This window comes from Drosophila subpulchrella, chromosome 3R (assembly GCF_014743375.2).
Source record: "Drosophila subpulchrella strain 33 F10 #4 breed RU33 chromosome 3R, RU_Dsub_v1.1 Primary Assembly, whole genome shotgun sequence".
NCBI classification, from domain to species: Eukaryota; Metazoa; Arthropoda; class Insecta; order Diptera; family Drosophilidae; genus Drosophila; species Drosophila subpulchrella.
Window position 1 is genome coordinate 18,423,069 of NC_050609.1, and position 18,754 is coordinate 18,441,822.

Sequence of the window (18,754 nt, forward strand, 5' to 3'; positions counted from 1 at the left end):
AAGAACGTTAACTAAGATTATAATTTCATTTGCACACACATTAGTTTTACTTGAAGAGCATTTTCCATAGCTAATTAATTATGGACTCTAATAAAAAGGAGTAAGTATTAGGATTATATTTAAATACAATTATAAGCATTTTGTTTTTAAATTATATTGTCATTTATCTAAATATAACATAAAAATTACATTAAAAGTTTTTCAACAGAGTTAAAGTGTTTAGCGTTTGAAATCGATTCAGTGCAGGGCCTTCTGAACTCTTGTCCCATATCTGTGACCCACTTACTGACAACTGCAAAGATTAAACCAAGCTTAAATATAAAAAAAAAATCCAATTCTATGAATACAAACCCCATTTTGAGCCCACTATGACCGGGCATCCTGTGTGGAGGGTATTCATGGCGTCATTCCCCTTGAAGTCCAAGTTGTACCAGAAGAGCACCGATCCTGCCTTGGGAAATACCGTGAGGTTTAGTTTTGGGAAGTGGGTGCCACCTCCTTGGGGGACATCACTTAACTAAAAAACGTTTGATAATAAATATGATAATAGAGTTCTTTAAAAATCGAAAAATACCAACATATAAAAGTGCGGTAGCTATACGATCTCGGGTTCCGTTGAATCTGGTTTCGTTTGAGAGCAGCATATCTATATGTGTCTCGAAGTAGCCGCCCAATCCGTAGTTCATGACCTGAAAATACTCCGTATGAAACATATTCAGTCCAGTTGCTTCTTCCAAGCGCTCAGATATCTTCAAGGTCGCGTTGTTGAAGTCGTTGGGATACCAAACAGACTTGGAGGTACGAGAGCTGGCGATCCGGTATTCTTCCTTAGGTGCATCGACCGCAGCTACGGCGGACGGCAACAAGTGTTTTTTGCTGGAAGATCGTATTAGAGCACCCTCTTTTTTGGAGACCATATCATGTAGGAACGCCACGAAGGGTTCAATCGAGAGAATCTCCGTTTTGATGGGGGATAGCCGCAGGAATGGGGCAGTTACATGGTTGTACACGCAATAAAGCCTCTTGAGTTGTCGGACAACCTCACAGCGACCACTACAACAGGCCGGTAGAAATTGAATGTCGTCAGCCTCCTCCTCTTCGTCTTCTGGTTCGATTCCTGATAACATTAGAACTCTTCGTTCCAGGTTTCGATACTCCATAAATATTTTTGAGTCATGGGGCGAGTGTTTAAGGGCAGTCTGATAGGCTTGCAGGGCACCCATATAATTTTCTATAATGAATGAAGCTGTCTTCTGAACCCCTTTGAGCTTAACGTTTTTACTCACCCTGATCGTTTCGCACCTTTCCCTGGGTTCTGTAGAGTTCTGTTTTTAGTGGACCCCTCAGCAACTGCATCTCTGTTTGGGAACCTCCACGATCGTGAGCTTCGATACCTGAAAGAATCCATCCCTCGGCTTCTGGCAACCACCATTCATCCAAAAGGTGATTAGCCATCGCAAGGCAATCAATTGATGCCAAGTAAGAGCTAAGAAGTCGACAGAAATAATGGACTACCTTGATAGGGAAAACAACACTTACTTGTATTGCACACCATCTAGCAAGCCCTTGGCTACGTCTTTAGTTGCCATCATGTATGTCGCTTGCAGTTTTCTTAACCCTTCAGCTGCATCGAAAAAGTCATGTTGCTGTGGCAACTTAGACTTTATTGACTCTACATAAGCCAGTTGGTCTAAAAAAGATACGCTCAAGAAGGATACCTACCTAGAAAAGAATTACCAACCTTGACCAACAGGCTTTTCGAGGAACAATTGCCACATTAACCAATCCGATTGCATGTGCCGAATGAGGGAATAACTCTCAAACGGATTGAACACATGTTTTCTGTAAGCCAGGTGCCTTTTCTTCATCTGGTAGATTCCCCTTTGGAGCTTACAATGCCTTAAAGGCCTTGATTATTGGTATAGACGTGTTTACTTACGATCGTATGGTTATGGCCTTCCGGGAAAGCCATTCAGCGAAGTTTCCCAGATTTTCAGTCAAATAATCCTCCAGTACTAACAATTCGTCCATAGTCACCACAGATCTTGAATAGCGCTGTTTTTTATCTTCCTCGAGCACCGGTTCGGAACTTAGGGTCTGAGAAATTATTCCCAGAAGTACTAAACTGCCGATCAGCATTCTGAAGCCTACTTATCGCAAGGAAAGGAAATAAAACTATGAGGGCTCGTAGTTTGTTTTTTCAAAATTAAATTTATTCGGCTATTAGTTTCACCTTACACTACAATATTTTTTTTTTAGCGCTTTTAAAAAAACTTTAACGTAAACCTTTTACAGTCACCTATATTAAGAACAATAAAATAATAAGCTAACTTAGCATAATAGGCTAGATAATAAGCCTTTCTATGGATGATACAAATCTTGTGTTTGAACTCTCTTTGACACAGGGCCTTCTTAGCTCTTGTCCTTTGTCGTATATCCACTTGCTGACGACTAAAAAGTATAAAATGAGCTCACGAGAAATGAAAAGATCTAATTGTTTCTCTACAAACCCCATTTCGAGCCTACGATGACAGGACAGCCGGTGTGCATTGTTCGGATTTGCAGATTTCCCTTCGTGTCCAAATTGTACCAGAATAGAACCGTTCCAAACTTCGGAAAAACAGTGATGTTTAGTCCTGGGAAATAGGTGCCACCACCTTGTGGAACATCTTTTAGCTGGAGGTAAGAATTGAATCAAATATTAAAACAAGAAAAAAGGCTGCTCTCATAGGCCCCCACTACGAAACTCACTTTGCTCTGTTAAAAAGATTTTACAACAAATTTATTCAAATTCAAAAACGTAAGAATTTAAAATATTGCCAGATATGGTTTTTTTAACTTTTTAGGATCACACTCGTTAAAACGAGCATCAGGTTTAAATACAAAATAACTTTAAAACTATTTACAAGGGTATTTTATATTTATATTTCCTTATCTAATATTTTTTATCTTCACCGAAAGTGTTCCACAATTTTCCCTTTTACTCTACGAGTAAAATATGTATCGAAACTCAAAGCTTAAATTACTTACGTAGAAAAGAGTGGTAGCCATTCGATCAACGTATCCCTCAGGTAATGGTTGTTCATCCGACAGAAATAAGTCATAATGGCTTTCGAAGAAGCCTCCTATACCATAGTTCATAACCTGTAAAGGCTCCGAATGGTTCATATCCAGACCAGTTGCATCCTCCAAGCGTTGGGTGAGCTTTAAAGTCACCTCATTGGCATCGCTATCGAACCAAACGGCCTTTGAAGTGCGGACTTTCCCGACAACAAAGTTGTCTGGATCGGCGGCGTTGACTGTTGCGGATGGCATCAGGAGCTTTTTACTGGAAGATCGTATAAAAGCACTCTCCTTTGGGGACACCATGTCATGGAGGAGCACCATAAAGGGATCAAGCGAGAGGATCTCCGTTTTGATGGGGGAAATTACCAGGAACGGAGCGGTAACATGATTATACACACAATATAGTCTTTTAAGTTTACAAGGCACCTTACAGTGACCACTGCAACAGGGCGGCAATTGCATATCTTCAATATCATCATCTGGTTCCTCTCTTATCGGGTCGGTTAGTCATAATGTAAGAGCTCTACTTCTTAAGTTCTGATATTCCTGGAATACTTCCACATTATGGGGTGAAAGATCCAGGGCAGCCTGATAAGCTTCCAAGGCTTCTTCTAGTCTACCTACCCTCCCGAGATTTTCATTGCGAATATTATGATTTTGTGTTATTTACTCACCCTGCTCTATTTGCACTTTTCCCAGGTTTCTATAGAGTTCAGCCTTCGTTGGTCCCGTCAGTAACTGCATCTCCGTTTCAGAACCTTGGTGATCCTGGGCTTCAATACCTGCCAGAATCCACTGATTTGCAAACGACCAGCGCGATTGCTTCATTAAGTGATGAGCCATTGCTAGGCAATCAATAGATGCCAGTGAAGCGCTAATAATTAATTCGGCTTACAAACTTTTACCTTTAAAAAGGTGTTGGAAACATACTTGTATTGCACCCCGTTCAGCAAGCCCTTGGCTATGTCTTTGGATAACATCACGTAGGTTCTCTGTAATCTTCTAATTGCATCAGCAGCATCCTCAAAGTCATAGTCCTGCGGCAAGATATCCTTTGTTGCATTTACATAATCCACTTGCTCTGGAAGAAGGGACACTCAACAACTGAAAAACACCTTTAAGGGAATCACACGAACTCATTCCCTCAGAATTTTCTAGATATTCCAGCCACATCAACCAATCAGCCTGCATGTGACGAATGAGGGAGTAAGTGATAAAAGGGCTGTTCCATAATATCTTTCTCTTCCGGTGCAGTTCCTCCATCTGGTGGATTCCCCTTTAAGGATTAAATAAGTTATGGTATAGAGTTATGACCTCTCTAACTCACCACCTAATGATTTTTGCCTTCTGTGAGAGCACAGCTGTGTACTTTTCTAAATTTTGGACCAGATCATCTTCTGTTTTCAATAGGTCGTCCATATTCACCACTGATCTTGAATAGCGCTGCTGAGAGGCGTCATTGTGACCCGTGCTCAGAATTAAAGAAAGAAGGCCTAGCAGCATCGAAAACCTCATTCTGCATCGTACAACATTAATGTTTCTCGAAAATGTAAAACTGGCAAAGTAGTATTTTAATTGCCTTTTCTTGGTTGTTAGTCACACTTTAATTTATAATTTTGCATGCTTTGTTAGGACCAGACCCCTTGGCGTGTAATACAAAAAAAATAATAAAAATAAATATTAATAAAATAACATTTAAGTTTTATGTAATTAAATCTGATTACCTTTTTAAATATAATATATTTTTTACTAATAATCAAGCTATCATCTTCTGCGTGTTTACTATTTCCCTATATGTAAGACACACATTAGTTATTATGTAAGCAGAACCAGTTGCGGCTCAACGAACCCGGCCCTTTCTTTGGTTGTGTGTGACAACAGGTTTCCGATAGATCTTCTTGACTTCTTATAGCTTATGTCATATTCTAAGGGGTCAAATGCCGGAATCAGTAGGCATCGAAGAGCTTTCGAGAGCGGATCTCAGTCAGAATGACATTCCCGGTGCTTTCGGTTATTTTCTTGGTGATCCACCAACTATTTTGCTCCGTTTCTGGAGCGGAATTCTATTCCTCCATACACGAGATGACCAAAGTCTTTGGATACGAACAGAAAATGCTCCAGCATATGCAGAAGTTCGTAGCTGATAATCAGGGAAAATTGGATTTCCTAAAAGCGTAAGAAGGATCATTTCTAATTATCGAAATTTATCTAATCAACATACTTTCTAGTCGACTGCGAGAGTTCGAGGGTGAGCGAAATGAGGCCCGTGAATGGGGTCCAGCATATTTCGACAGTCCTCTTAACCAGTATCTGCTAAATAAAAGACTGACGGTAGATTGGCAGAGAGTGGAAAACCTAATGGAGACTTCAACAGGCGAAAGTAGGTTGTAGATTTATTGATTAAAAATTCCTATTAATGATTTTCCACCTCCAGAATCCCTCAACCGCCTAAGGAAACTACGAAATCGTGAGACAATGCCCGATAAAAGCGAACTTGAGGGAGCTATAGATGGGCTACTAAGATTGCAGTATGTTTATAGACTAAAGGCCAAGGACTTGGCCAAGGGAATTTTAGATGGTGTGGACTATGGGTGATTATCTATAACACATATCTCCATGGAACTTGATAGAGCTATTTCTTTTACCTAGCACCCAATTGAACTCGGAGCACTGTGTAGACATAGCTAGATTGGCTCTTAGAGACCAGCATCCAAGATTGGCTCATGCCTGGCTAATGGAAGCTAAAGATCGTTTAACTGAAGGTGAAAAGGAAAAAGAACTCAAGCCCCAGATCCTGGCTCTCCTGGTGCAGGCCAAGAAGGAATTGGAGGACTTTCGGGGACTTAATGAAACCTACCATGAGTTAATCCAAGTTCAACCAGCCAGTGAGGAGCATGCCCAGAACTACGAAAGTTTTTTGGAGTCTCTAGGTGAGAAGGCTTTCCCTAACGAATCCAAGCCTATCCTGGAACATGCTGTAAGTGATCTTTCTTCAGAGACTTAAAATGCCATCTTATTTTGTATTATATCCCCAGCCCATTCCGGAGGAGAATGAGCTGGTCAGTGAGTTCCAGGCCTACAGCCTCACCTGCAGTGGCCACTGGAAACTTACTCCCAAGGAAGAACGCCATCTTCGCTGTGGCTATGTGACCGAGACGCATCCCTTTCTGTGGATAGCTCCTCTCAAGGCGGAGGAACTTTTCCAGGACCCCCTGCTCGTGCTCTACCACGATGTCATATACCAAAGCGAAATCGATGTTATAAGGCAGTTAACCAACAACAGGCTGATTAGGGCCACCATAATTGGCAACAACACGTCGGTGGTGTCCAACGTGAGAACCAGCCAGTTCACCTTCATTCCAGCCTCAGCCCACAAGGTTCTAGCCACCATTGATCAAAGGGTGGCGGATATGACCAACATGAACATGAAGTACGCGGAGAATCACCAGTTTGCCAACTACGGAATTGGAGGTCACTACGGCCAGCACATGGACTGGTTCTACCCGACTGCAGTGAGTTGGTGAACTCTTAGTGTGATATGGGATATAATTAAATATATTTCTTACTTAACAGTTTGAGAATAAATTGGTCTCCTCGCCCGAAATGGGCAATCGTATTGCCACTGTGCTATTTTATGTGAGTAAGCTGAATATTTAAAATTAGGAATTAGGTGTACATCATAATAATGTGTTTAAGAACCAAAACTACATAGTCACCTATTACCTATTCACAGCTATCAGATGTAGAACAAGGTGGAGGCACTGCGTTTCCCCAAATAAGGCAACATTTGAAGCCGAAGAAATACGCAGGTATATTCTAAATTATTTTATTAATATTCCCTAGATAATTAATTAACTAATGAATTTCTCCAGCTGCCTTTTGGCACAATCTTCATGCCTCTGGAGTGGGCGACGTTCGTACGCAACATGGCGCATGTCCCATCATCGCTGGTTCAAAGTGGGGTATGCTCTTAAATATAATATTTGATTTATAAGATTCCTTTATTGTATTGATTCTATCCTATAGTTCAAAACCGCTGGATCCGTGAGACTGATCAATCTGATCGTCGACCTTGTGAACTTTGGGACGATTCCTTGGCCACACTCGCTCAGATTTTGGAACTAAGTAAACGCAATGAGGCGCAGGCAGCTTCTACTTAAGTTAGGAATAGCTGTTAAAAATCAAATCAAGCTTTAAGAGAACAAAGTTTAAGCTAAGAAAAATGTATTAAAAATATAAAACGAACTATGCATACTTACCAATACCTACTTTCTTATGCAGCAGTTCCCACAACCTCCCCCAATAAATACACACAATTGAGTACCTGAGGTTCCGCCAGGAGTGGGAACCCCTTTCAAAAAGTTGATTTATTTGTGATCTGTTCGCTCGCTGCTCGTAACACTTCACCAGCTAAGCCAGGACCAACACTAATTAATTGCGTACTTGCTAGTACTAGCTGGTGCCCCGCCCCGCCGCCCCTTCTAAGAGGTCGGGGGTCACGGGGTCACATTTGCCTTTGGCCTGCAGCTGTTCCTATCTGTTCCGATCTTATCATGGGTCTGGTCTGCTCTATCCGCAATATGTGTGTATTTGAATAAATTCAATAGCGTATGTCTTAAAACAAACATCCATATGTAGTTGTATAAGTAATGCATTAAATCCAGCAACAACATTTATGTAGTAATTATTTCTCTGCTCTGCGCATAATAGTACAATATAATAATGACAATAATTCTCTGCTATATGTATAAGTTTGAAAAGTTCACCGCTCTATCCATCAAAACATTTATATAAATTTCTCATCTTTTTTTTTGATTTTTCTTTGATATTTTGTCGCTTTTTTTGTAGATTTTCTGGGAAAATAGTTCAGTTTGGAGGTTTTTTCGCATGGTTGCGTTTAAAAAGGACACCGAGTGAGAGTTTTTGACTATGCAAATGTGTCGTGTGTATAAGGTTTAAATTCGCTTTAATATGTCTTTCAATAATTCTTTCTTTTCGGTTTGTGGTGGGTGATCTGCTAGACTGTCACTAGTTTAGTTAGAGTTTAGTTTCAGTTACAGCTTTAGCTTTAGCTTAGTTTTGTTTGTTGCCAAGGGATTGTCTTGGGGGTACATTCATGGTACTTTGAAACATCGATATACAAATACACTGATTACATAAATATATATGGTATATAGTATATGGTGTGTATATATTCATAATGCATGACTGCGTTAAAATTTGACTAAGTTACATCAACTTAAAATTCTTGCCGCACCGCCTGTTTTCTTCGTCGGGGGAGTTTATTGAAATTACAGTTTCTTTCTCTTAAATATACGTTAGTTAATTACCATTTTTCTAGATATATTTTTTGTACACCTATAAACATCTATATACGAGTATCTGTGCTCTGTAGTTCGCAACGCTTAAGTTACACATCGATAATAACTTTCTGTTTGCCTTTCAGAATATTTTGATATAATTGCATAACTTGCTCCTTCTTCTTCGGTTCGACTTGGTATATGCTTGTGTAAATGTTTTTTTTTCTTTTAAATTGAAACTTCTTTTAACTGACCATCTGACCAAGTTTGCACTTAGATCTCGTAGTTGCGGAACTTGTTGGCCACGTCGGTGTTCTCGCCACCCCACTCGCCCTTGCGACTGCCGTAGTAGAGGGCTGCCCCGCCCTCCGAGGCCCGCCGGTGGGCGGGGTTGGGCGAGGCTGCGGTCAGGCCACCGCTGCTGCATCCTGCCCCGGATCCGGCCCCGGGTGCCTGGGCAGCTGCTCCTCCGGCCTCCGGCAGCATGCGATCCTTGGTCTTGGGGGTCACCCAGTGCATGGACTTTGATTGGGGGCCACAGAAAGAGTGGGTGGACACAAAGGCATTTAATTAGATAAAGTTCCCGCGGTTGTGGTCGAGGACCAAGGCACCTTCATTACGCGAAACCGGTGCATTGGTCCTCCTTTATTTCGCATGCAAAAACACACACGGGTACACATAGAGTTGGATGAAGAGGCACATTCAAGAGAGGTTTGCATTCGGTGGAGTTCGTCGGGCACTCAGGAGCGGGCTTATAGAGAGAGACACAGAGAAATAGGAGGAACAAGGGGTTCCATGGGGGATTTTTAGATATCTAAACTACAAGGGGAATGAACAGTGAATTTTAAAGTTCCATAGTAGGGGAGCTACTGGTTCTAAAGGAAAAACTAAATATATTACATCAACTTAAGCGCCTACAAGTATGCAACACGAATTTAAAATAAATCCTAAAGTATTTTGTAATTAACCTTTACTTGGGTTTTGTCAAGGTTATTCTTCTTATTGTCAAAAAATTCTTAGAAGATATTATAACAGTCTTTATAAAAAGATAACCGAGCCCTGACTTAGTTTCATTAAAATTACAAGACAGTCCCGATGACAAGTTGTAATTACAAAGCAAAAGTGAAAGCTTTTCCTTTTCACAATGAAATACCTTGAAAGGAACTTCTATTGTTTGCTGTCGCCCCTTGAATTTTATTGATTTCGAGGGACTTTTTCCGAGTCTGGGAGCCTTTTCACCGTGAAGTTTTTAGCTAGGTGTCCGAGCTGTAAATTAGAAATGCAAATGCGGATTCGGGGCCCGTAATCCCCGCCCCTCGAAGGCCGGACAATGTCAGCCGGTGATGGATGGGCGACAATTTCCGCTTCGCCCGACAGCGGAAATTACCATGGAGCTCTTGACGGGCAGTACAAATGGGTGGTTTTCGGCTGGGTAATGAATAATCGCGTTAATTGTGCTACGGCAAAAATGAACTCCGGCTTGGCTTACAAATTTCATTAGGAGCGTGGCAAACAAACCAATGAAAGGAACTCAAAAACAGGGCCAAGTGGTGACGCAGTGCAGCGGGTGGAAAAGGATAATAACAAAGGATCGGAGTTGAGTTTCGATTGTGCCATGAAGTGAGTGAGTGAGGGCCAGACAGGGTGGTGGAGACGGGTCAGGGACGAAGACTACTTCTCTGGATCGCTGAGTTCCGTGGCCCATAACGCATACCTCTTTATCCACTTTCTCGGCAATCGTGTATCTTCTCACCTGACCGACATGCTCCTTCATGCCCAGCCACTGTTTGTAGCTCATCGAGATGCCGCTGTTGCGCCACTTGTCATAGACGGCCCTCTTCTCGGGGTCGCAGAGGGTCTCCTTGGCCTCCTGTAAATAAATATTATATCAAAGGTTAATATTTCCTAAAAATTCAACACTGTACGTGTTGTGGCTGAGGTCGAAGAGAGCTATTTTCTATGCCCGCTTAATTTAAATATAATCCTTAATTTAAATCCTTTTATTTCTGGTATACTTTCCTTAAATTTTCTTTAATTTAGGGGCCGTTGTTTCCAGTTTCTTTAGAAGAAGGTAAATACAAGTCAAATTACATTTTCTCAGTTACTATAAATCTAGTATAACTATATTTCTTCTTATTATTTTTTTATACCAAGCAGAAGTAAAACAAAGTCACGTCCTTGGGTGATTAAAAATCAAATATGAAGTTTCGCATTTCTATAGATTACAATGCAAGGAATTTGTTTATTTAGGGCAACAAGGCAAATATTTCAAGGCAATGCACGCGTCTCAGTTTTCCTGTCCCTTGGTATTTCAATGAAATTGTTGTCTAAAAAATGTATGTTCCTTGCCATGAATAATCTGTGCCACAGATTGACTGGAATTTCTCAGTTTTCAGCACAAAATGTGTAACGAGCAACGGCCTTTAATCAATTTTTCTCTGAAATGAAACTGAGGCATAAAAGGGGTACCCACACGCCCCCTTCCCAAAGCTGATCAGCCCCATGAAAGTCAGGATTCGGATTTGCTCAAGTGCAAAATAAACAGCTGCACCGGTTTCGGATGCCAGCCCATCCCAAGTTCAGATTTCTTATGCCTTCGTAGGGCCTGCATGTTAATCAATTTCATATGCCTTGCTATAGCACACTTATTGGCATGCACACACACACACACACAGCCTTACAAGGGGAATACCCGCACTCATACACACTCATCTGCGGAGAGGCTCTCACATATTTGCACGCTCAAGTGATTTTGATAGCCTCGGCTGGGGTTTGATATATATCTTGACTACTTTTACGGCCAGACCCAACATACAAATATAGCCACAGCGGTAGACACCGACACGCTTTGAGGGTGTTTAATACACACAAAGCGACACACTGTGAAAAATATTAGGGATTTTGGAACCACTTTTAATTAAATTTCCAACAGAAAGATGTCTTAAACTATGCAGTGAAAAATATTACTAAGTATTTTGTATAAGATTTTCGGACTAACAATATATTGCAGCATACTTCTTGACATCTTTATAATTCATTTCACAAGGATAACAATTTTTTCTATTTATAACCAATATCTTTTTTAAACCCAAACTTAGCATTGCTATTCGTATAAAAAACAAGCTTATGCCAACAAAAATATTTTGAGATTTGAAACACTTCATAAGGCGCCTAAATGTATGCTGAAATAATCTGCTTTTTCGGCACTTATCCTAAGGACTTCAACACATGTTAACATTGTAGAATACTTGTAGGCAGATTTTCAAGTGGCTTAAGACATTCTCGTATACTTTCTCCCAGTGCAGATACCCAGATAGACAGACACCCACTTACACACATGCTCAATTGAGGCTCTGAGATTTTATCGACGGCCTGCTGTTTTATTGTTCCGGCCGCTTTTCGGGCCCTGTTTACATGATAATCAATTATTTCACTACCCACTGATTATGTGGGTCAGCAAACAAGGCTCAAACCTGGCGAGATACCAAAGGAACAGGATAACCCAAAGGCCTGGCGGCTTGTTTGTCTTCAATTAGGGCAATCGTTTAGTGGCTTTTTATGGAAATAAAATTCGAGGCCCTTGGAGAGCTGCAATTAACAGTTTGCAAGAGGTTCATCTGCACCTGACAAGAATCAAATCGCAATTTCGTATTCCGATCCTGTCCCATAATCCCTGCCAGCTTGTTTATCCTTTGGTTATTATAGCATCCCCTCCGTAACTTTTGACGGCCCGGGGGATTTAAAGGGACAGCTTGACAACTGGAAATTGTGTTGTAAGTTGTTAGACGAATGCCATGATAATGAAGTCCCGGCTCATTTGCATATTCCTCGGGGGCAATGCGGGCAGTGGCATTTCCTAGGAATTCCGGCCTTTGAGAATCTCAGCATTTCATTTTAAACGCTTCATGGGCTCACACACACGCTTTTTGTTTTATGGGCCGGCCATAAAGGTAAGTCCTCCAGCATATCCTGGCATATTTACGAGCTCCACACACATGCACGTCCAATTTTACGAGCCGTAAATTGTACGGCGCATTCCTGCTCCGGCGGACAGTCATAAGTATGATTACGACTCGGCAGGGAAATTGCCCCAGTCCAGGACAACCGAGTACCGAAGACCAAGGACCAAGGACCCTCATGCATTTTGCAGGACGAGGGTTTCGTGTTTCGCCTTAATTTGGCCCTTTGTTATTGCAGTGTGTGAAAACTTCATGTTCGACGTGGAAAGGAACAATACAGTACATCAACAACCTGTAGGGAGCTACAATAAACTGAATTGCTGGGCTTAACCCACCGTTGAGTTCCCTGAAAAGGTCCTCATTGCTCATTGAAATGCATTTCCTGGAAAAGCTAATTGGAATGCATACCTGTCGATGCAAATCCCATTTTGTTATAAACAAGCCTGTTAAAAATGAACTTGTATACATTGTTCAATATTATCCTGAAAGGGAATTAAAATACATTACTTGGAAATCTATCTTGAAAGAATTTGGCACTACAATGTTGAATTCTTGAAAGGTCTTTTGAATCGAAAATATAGCTTTCTAGTTAATTATTTCATTTTGCGATTACTAGATAACATGCATTTCAAAAATAAATTGAAATATATTATTAAATATTCATCTGACCCATACCACTTTTAGGCATTTAGCATTTTTTTGGCCCAGGTCACAATGCACGCTTTTTGTTCCGCTTAAATTAATTACAATTCACTTACATTACCTGTCAAACTCTAATTTTATTTTTACATTTTCCCCACCCTTTAAAGCGAATCATCCCCCATTTTCACCTTGGGCATCCAGCACTTTCCCCACATCAATTTGATTTTGTTTTTAGCCACACATTAATGAGTTTTCAGGTTCCGACACGCCTTTTTTCCACCCCCCGAACGCCTTTTTTTCGCTTTGATGGGAAAAATCAATAAAGGTTTTCAAAAAATATATTTCGTATGGGTAATTTATTTTATCTCATCGTTGCCGCCTTGTTTTTCTTTTGTCGCTGGGAAAATTCAATTTGAGGCTGGCGTGTGAGTGTGTGTGTTTGGGCCACTGAATAGTGTGTCTGTGTAAGTGGGTTAAGTGCGTGAGTGTGTGTGCGTGTGCAAAGGGCAGCCATTGTTTAATGCAGCTTAAAACTTTCCCCAACTGACAGACACGATTTTGAATAGATGCGTTCGGTTGACTGGGGCACCAGCTAATTACGGAAACTATCAAGGGGAATATGAGGGATTTTCAAGGAAAACGCTATCCATTTTCTCAAGCAACTTATCAAGATGCGAACCAGAAAGTTTTCAACTGAACTCGAGCCATTTGTGTGGCTGTAAAAGTCCACCAACTTCCGCAGAACTCAACTTTTCACTGCGCTCTTTATTTCCACTCATATCTGCCTTTTTGTAACTTCTCTAGATTTTACCATTTCCGTAAACTTGGCTGTTTTATAAGTCCAATAAAAAAGGAAACGTTAATCTAACTATTTAAAAATCATAACGAAAAGTATCTTGAAAGGCCTTGATTTAGTGTAACTTATAAATTTATTATTATGTTATTATCTTATATTTCGGCAAGAGAAAGTTTGTTCTTAAAAAAAAGTATGTATTTTTCATATCCCTGATTTAAATAATAATTTTTTTAAGTGACTTTGTTGTCTTTTAATTATCCAATGTATGCTTTTCAGAGGTAAGTACACGGATAAATTCCACCCAAAGAATTTAAACACGTTCGAAGTTCTTCGCTACCCACGATAGCATGTTTAAACGGAATAAGTATCAGGTTTAAACATCTTTTAATTTAAAGCTCGCTCCGGCAGCTTTCATCTCGAACATATGGCCCCACAGGCTGTCAAATTTACAATCCACCCATACCTCGTTCTCCAAAAAAAAACCGCCACACCCCTGGAAACTTCATTAAATATGTAAAATGCCGAAACGCTTGCCTTTTCTTTATTTCAGGCGCTTGTGCCTTGTATCTTTTTGGTGTTTTTGGTGTTTCTGGGTTCTCTTTTGCCTACCTTAAGCTGTTGGAACTTTGCCTCCGCCTCCTTGTCGCCGGAGTTCTTGTCCGGATGGTATTGGAGGGCCAGGACCTTGTACTCGGCCTGGATCTGCTCGGGCTGGAAGAGAAAAGCAAAATTAGTTCACCAAGTTAGGGGAATTGCGATGATGAATTCTCTTTGCCAGCAAATTAACCCAGTATTTTGTGGCATAAATATTTAAAACACCCCTTCAGGGTAAACATATTATATATATTACACAACACATAAGGGGGGCAAACAAGAACACAGGTGATATGCGAGTGTCTCCTGCGGCATGCAGAATTCCAAGGAAACCGCCGCTCAGGTAAAGCTGTCACTTGCAGACGAAACCCGAACCCCCCTGAAAGTATGGTATCAGAACCCCCTATTCAAATCCCTAAACATCCAACCACCGAGTAACGAAATAACAATAAGCAAACATTAAAACTTGACGAGCAAAAACGTTCGTGCGCAGTTGAGCACCACTTAAAGTAATAGAAAAGCTGTCGCTTTCTGCCATTATTGCGGTGGGGTTGGAAAAACTACTTCTGCTTGTATCGGGGAAAAGAGAAAAGATTGCGGGGAAAGCGGAAAAACTTGAGGGTTTAAAATGCTGTTGCCAAATTAATTCTCTCGTCAGTGTCCTTGACTCGGGCAAAAAGGCTTTTGACACTTGGCAAACAATTGATATTAATTAAGCCTGAGTGTCTTTCGGCCAAAAGCAACAAGTTGACAGCCACCAACGATGATCTGATACCGACTTTCCCGGGACCAGAAATAAAATAGAAAAAAAAATGATGCTGACAGGGCATACTGGGAAAAATACAGTCATTTCTAGCTTTTATAGAAAATATTTGATTGGTAGCCCCTCCCATTTTTTTTTTTAATAAATATTTAGCTTATTATAGTAATCTTACAAGAATTGCTTAGTAAGTATGATTTGTTCTGTTTGCTTTCGTTAAAATACATTTTTTAATTATTGAAGGTGTCTTAAAGTATGCAATGGATCTTTCGGGCTCTATGGGTTCTTCAAGATCGAAATATTTTATTGCATACTTTTCAACGCCTTTATAAATTATTAAAACCTCTAATATATCTGTAGCGCAGTGAACAATGGTATTTTTGACCCGCTTTTCTCGCTGTTTTTTATCGTCTTATCTTTGTCTCTTTTTTTTAAAGTATCCATAGCAACGTTTTCCCAAAAATCCCCAGTTTCGCCCAGTGTTCGCCGCACAAAGCTGCTTGTTTATTGTCTTGTAAATGGAAATGGCTTTTCGCGCACCATCGGTCGGCGCACAAAGGACCAAGGCAGATGTACAGAAGCGCGATGGGAATGACCAGCATGGGTCCCTTTTTATTCCATTCGGTTTCGAGTCTTTTGTTCGCGGGGGAAACGTCAAAAAGCAGCTGCCATAGAGCAAACATATTTAGGTCACCATGGTATTCGGAAAATATACATATGAGAATCCCTCTATGATGTTGGCAGAATTGATGGTTCGCCGTTCATTCCCCGTGGATGTTTCTCCTCCAGCTGCAGAAATCAGAAGGTGGATTACTTGCATGCCTCGCGTCGAGCTCCATTTGCTGGGCCAACCGCACTGCAACGGTGCGTATAATTAATTTCAGCGCAATTAATATTGCTCATACGCCAGCGTGTACGTGGCCAAAGCAGCCGCAGCCTTGGTGTTTCTATGATTAGACGAGTGGAATCTGTTCCACAGACTTTCGAGCTCCTGTTTTGTGGACTGTGATTCGATGCCCAGGGGAAAGTACTATCCATCTGCCATCACCCACTTGCATTACACAATCGAATGTCCCTCAATTAATAGGAATAAATTTGCACCACATTCAGCCGGACCAATTGCAATTTTCACTTGATTAATTCCCCCATCAGCACCCGGCCAATTAAAATGGCCAGAATCGTTGGCAGATCTCCTCTGCAAATTAGCCCCGAAAACATTTGAAGTTTGTGCAGCTCTGGTTGGTGGATTGTTTGGCTTGCGTATGCAAATTCCCGCAAACTAATCTGCATGAGAATGGAATGGCTGCATTCTCAAGTGGGGAATGGATGCCGAGTCGAGATAATTGCCGGGGCCATAGAGATAGACTATGGATTCGTGGTGGGGCAAACAAAGGGGGTCAGTAGCTGGATCTACGTGATAAAGGGCCGACCATAATGCTTAGTCTCCACCACTTCCCCTGAGTTTCCTCAAGCTCTCTGCAAATATTTGATTTTGTTTACATGCCCAGCAAAATCGATGGCGGGACTTCGAGACTTCGGGTCCTGGAGCTCCTGCATAATTCAATAGATTCCCCACTCAGCCTGATGCAATCGACAGCTCGCAAAATTGTGTGTTAGGGCAGCCTAACCTGCGTATTTTCCGGGCCAATAAATTTGATTACAACCGTCTCTCCCACGAAGTGAACCCGAAAATGTGACAACTCAAGATGAATGTCAGGAGCTCAGGAGTCGAGTCTGCTGATGGGTAAATGCCATTAAGCCGCCCGAGATTGCCTGCCAAAACCGAGCTCGTTAATTCTGCTCAGACAGGCGTTGGTTTAGCCAACAATCGGTTGGCTTAGATGGGCTCTCAGCTCTTGGTTAGCAGGGTAAACCCATGGATCTCTGGACGTCTGGACCTCTGACTCAAACTGCACTCGATGCTCGATGCTGCAACTGCAGCTGCGGCGGATCAACGCCAATTCTGCCAATCTACGATGGCTGACTGAGTAATTGAAACTAATTCTCAAAGCAAACCTCTCGCCTTCGAAACATACTGCGAGAAAATAATATTGAAATATATATAAGCAATCTAGCAATCTTCTTGAAAAATAGTAGAACTATCTTGTATTTAAATGAGTATTTGAGTTGTCTTTTTAATAATTTCTTTAAGTAAAAATGACGCGAAAATGTAGAAACTACATTTGTAATATTCAATTAGGCTTAGACCTTTTTTAAGGTCTAACATTTAAATGACTATCATTCACTATCACTATCATTTAGTAAAAATTTAACTTAAGTTGTTTTTATATTACTAGTTTCACTATCTCCGTATATATATTACTTTTTTCTATCCTCAGAGTTTTCAAACACTTTTTCTTTCAGTGCCGAGTCGCCACATGAACTATATCTGATTTCAAAGATGATTTCATGCGAAGGTTTATATTGCCTGCACGAACATTTAATAAACACTTCGACTTTAAGGCTTATAAAAGCTATCAATTTGAGCCACAGCTTCTGAGAACTGTTGTAAACTGAAAGCCCCAATTCGATTAGTACACTTTTAAAAACCGCAATTCGATTAGTCCCTAGTTAAATTCGGACTAAAGTTTGATGAGCCAAGTGAGTTTGGCAGCAAAAGTTAGGGCGAGAATTTCAAGGAAAGGTAAAACAGAGGGGTAGTAAAGGTGGGATGTTAGATATATAGGAAATGGTAGGAGATCGGAAGGTCAACTTACCGATGAGGTCTCATCGCAATGGAGCAGCCCGTAGAAGTCCTCGTTGGGACTGCGCTTGTAATTGATTATGGCATCAACGGCGCTCATTGCGTCAGTTTTTCCTGGGATCGGTCGGGAGTATATATGTATATTTTTCTATATTGGAGGAAATTGGGACAAGTTCAAGGGTGGCGATTAATTTAAATGATATTTGATTTGGTAATTGTTCAGTAAGAGAAGAAAGATATGTATTTTGGATAACAAAAATACTATCGGAAAGAGTTAAGTAAGTGATTCTTTCATTAACTTTATCAGATTCTTATTTTTAGGCACCTCTTATATTTTTGACTAACTTAATATCATCTGATAACAGATGTGAAAACAATTTTCAGAACAAATATAGTTTTTCAGTATTTTCACTTTCTTTTAGTCTTTTTTTTACCGGAAGATCAACAATAAAGATTTTACTAAATTTAACTAAAAATTGAATCAAAATCAAGGCAAACGAAGGGGATTGCGTGACCTTCGATTTGGAACAATTAGCAGCTAAAAATAAGTTAATCACAAATGCACAAAAACGAAATCGCTTAGTAATCAGCTGAAAGATCTGGTTTTGTTTTGGTTTTCGGTTTGGGTTTTTCGTTTGTTTTGCTGCGGTTGGTGGAAGCACTTTCACTTGTTGTTTTTCCAGAGCTTTAACTTTTGGTTAATGGTGGGAAAAACGTTGTTTATATATTGCAGCCCGCTCAAAATCAAATGTACTAATCATAAGCTTGTCTTGCACTAGAACACTCTCTTTCAATGTTCTTTTTTTCAGATTCTCTGACTCCCACTCTCTGGGAATAGCAGTCTATATAATATATATTTCCTTGGATATGTACTTTGGGTTAAGCGGTGCTCACGATGTTTCTGGCAGCGCGTCAAAAGTCGAACTGATGGCA

At 40.7% G+C, this 18,754-nt stretch overlaps 4 protein-coding genes across 5 annotated transcripts; 1 reads left to right on the plus strand and 3 right to left on the minus strand.

Annotated features, from left to right (window-relative positions):
• Window positions 1–185: 185 nt before the first annotated feature.
• On the minus strand, window positions 186–2,139 carry LOC119554029 (prolyl 4-hydroxylase subunit alpha-1-like). Its single transcript, XM_037864749.1, has 7 exons — window positions 1,940–2,139; window positions 1,742–1,881; window positions 1,540–1,690; window positions 1,287–1,486; window positions 579–1,231; window positions 352–517; window positions 186–292 (listed from the first exon to the last, which is right to left on the minus strand). The coding sequence occupies exons 1-7, from the start codon at window positions 2,137–2,139 to the stop codon at window positions 186–188; spliced, it is 1,617 nt and encodes a 538-aa protein (XP_037720677.1).
• Window positions 2,140–2,222: 83 nt separating this feature from the next.
• On the minus strand, window positions 2,223–4,591 carry LOC119554037 (prolyl 4-hydroxylase subunit alpha-2-like). Its single transcript, XM_037864764.1, is given in 7 exon segments — window positions 2,223–2,451; window positions 2,511–2,676; window positions 3,031–3,686; window positions 3,741–3,940; window positions 3,997–4,147; window positions 4,203–4,342; window positions 4,394–4,591. Coding segments are annotated over 7 exon segments (1,608 nt in total). The 5' UTR covers window positions 4,582–4,591; the 3' UTR covers window positions 2,223–2,344.
• A 380-nt stretch (window positions 4,592–4,971) lies between these two features.
• LOC119558191 (prolyl 4-hydroxylase subunit alpha-2) lies at window positions 4,972–7,311 on the plus strand. The gene is made up of 9 exons (XM_037871475.1): window positions 4,972–5,240; window positions 5,295–5,446; window positions 5,501–5,657; window positions 5,716–6,043; window positions 6,102–6,578; window positions 6,640–6,702; window positions 6,800–6,875; window positions 6,939–7,028; window positions 7,093–7,311. The coding sequence occupies exons 1-9, from the start codon at window positions 5,056–5,058 to the stop codon at window positions 7,224–7,226; spliced, it is 1,662 nt and encodes a 553-aa protein (XP_037727403.1). The 5' UTR covers window positions 4,972–5,055; the 3' UTR covers window positions 7,227–7,311.
• A 414-nt stretch (window positions 7,312–7,725) lies between these two features.
• LOC119559468 (J domain-containing protein) lies at window positions 7,726–18,754 on the minus strand. Of its 2 annotated transcripts, none has more exons than XM_037872586.1 (5): window positions 18,695–18,754; window positions 17,835–17,969; window positions 14,373–14,474; window positions 10,120–10,236; window positions 7,726–8,888 (listed from the first exon to the last, which is right to left on the minus strand). In XM_037872586.1, exons 2-5 carry the CDS (start codon window positions 17,919–17,921, stop codon window positions 8,640–8,642), a joined length of 555 nt encoding a protein of 184 aa, XP_037728514.1. In that variant the 5' UTR covers window positions 17,922–17,969; window positions 18,695–18,754; the 3' UTR covers window positions 7,726–8,639. The 2 variants fall into 2 exon arrangements, with proteins under 2 accessions (XP_037728514.1, XP_037728508.1); XM_037872580.1 differs by having other exon boundaries at window positions 10,081–10,236.

Bases quoted from the DNA above. Each gene is read 5' to 3' on its own strand.
- LOC119554029 (XM_037864749.1), bottom strand. From the start codon at position 2,139: ATGCTGATCGGCAGTTTAGTACTTCTGGGAATAATTTCTCAGACCCTA. The intron at 1,882-1,939 runs GTAAGTAAACAC...TAAGCTCCAAAG, and splicing joins AAGGCCATAACCATACGATC to GGGAATCTACCAGATGAAGA. The intron at 293-351 runs GTTTGTATTCAT...TAATCTTTGCAG, and splicing joins CATAGTGGGCTCAAAATGGG to TTGTCAGTAAGTGGGTCACA.
- LOC119558191 (XM_037871475.1), top strand. From the start codon at position 5,056: ATGACATTCCCGGTGCTTTCGGTTATTTTCTTGGTGATCCACCAACTA. The intron at 6,044-6,101 runs GTAAGTGATCTT...TTATATCCCCAG, and splicing joins AGCCTATCCTGGAACATGCT to CCCATTCCGGAGGAGAATGA. The intron at 7,029-7,092 runs GTATGCTCTTAA...TCTATCCTATAG, and splicing joins CATCGCTGGTTCAAAGTGGG to TTCAAAACCGCTGGATCCGT.
- LOC119559468 (XM_037872580.1), bottom strand. From the start codon at position 17,921: ATGAGCGCCGTTGATGCCATAATCAATTACAAGCGCAGTCCCAACGAG. The intron at 10,237-14,372 runs GTAGGCAAAAGA...ATTTATTTACAG, and splicing joins CAAAGTTCCAACAGCTTAAG to GAGGCCAAGGAGACCCTCTG. The intron at 8,889-10,080 runs GTATGCGTTATG...CCCCAATCAAAG, and splicing joins CCGAGAAAGTGGATAAAGAG to TCCATGCACTGGGTGACCCC.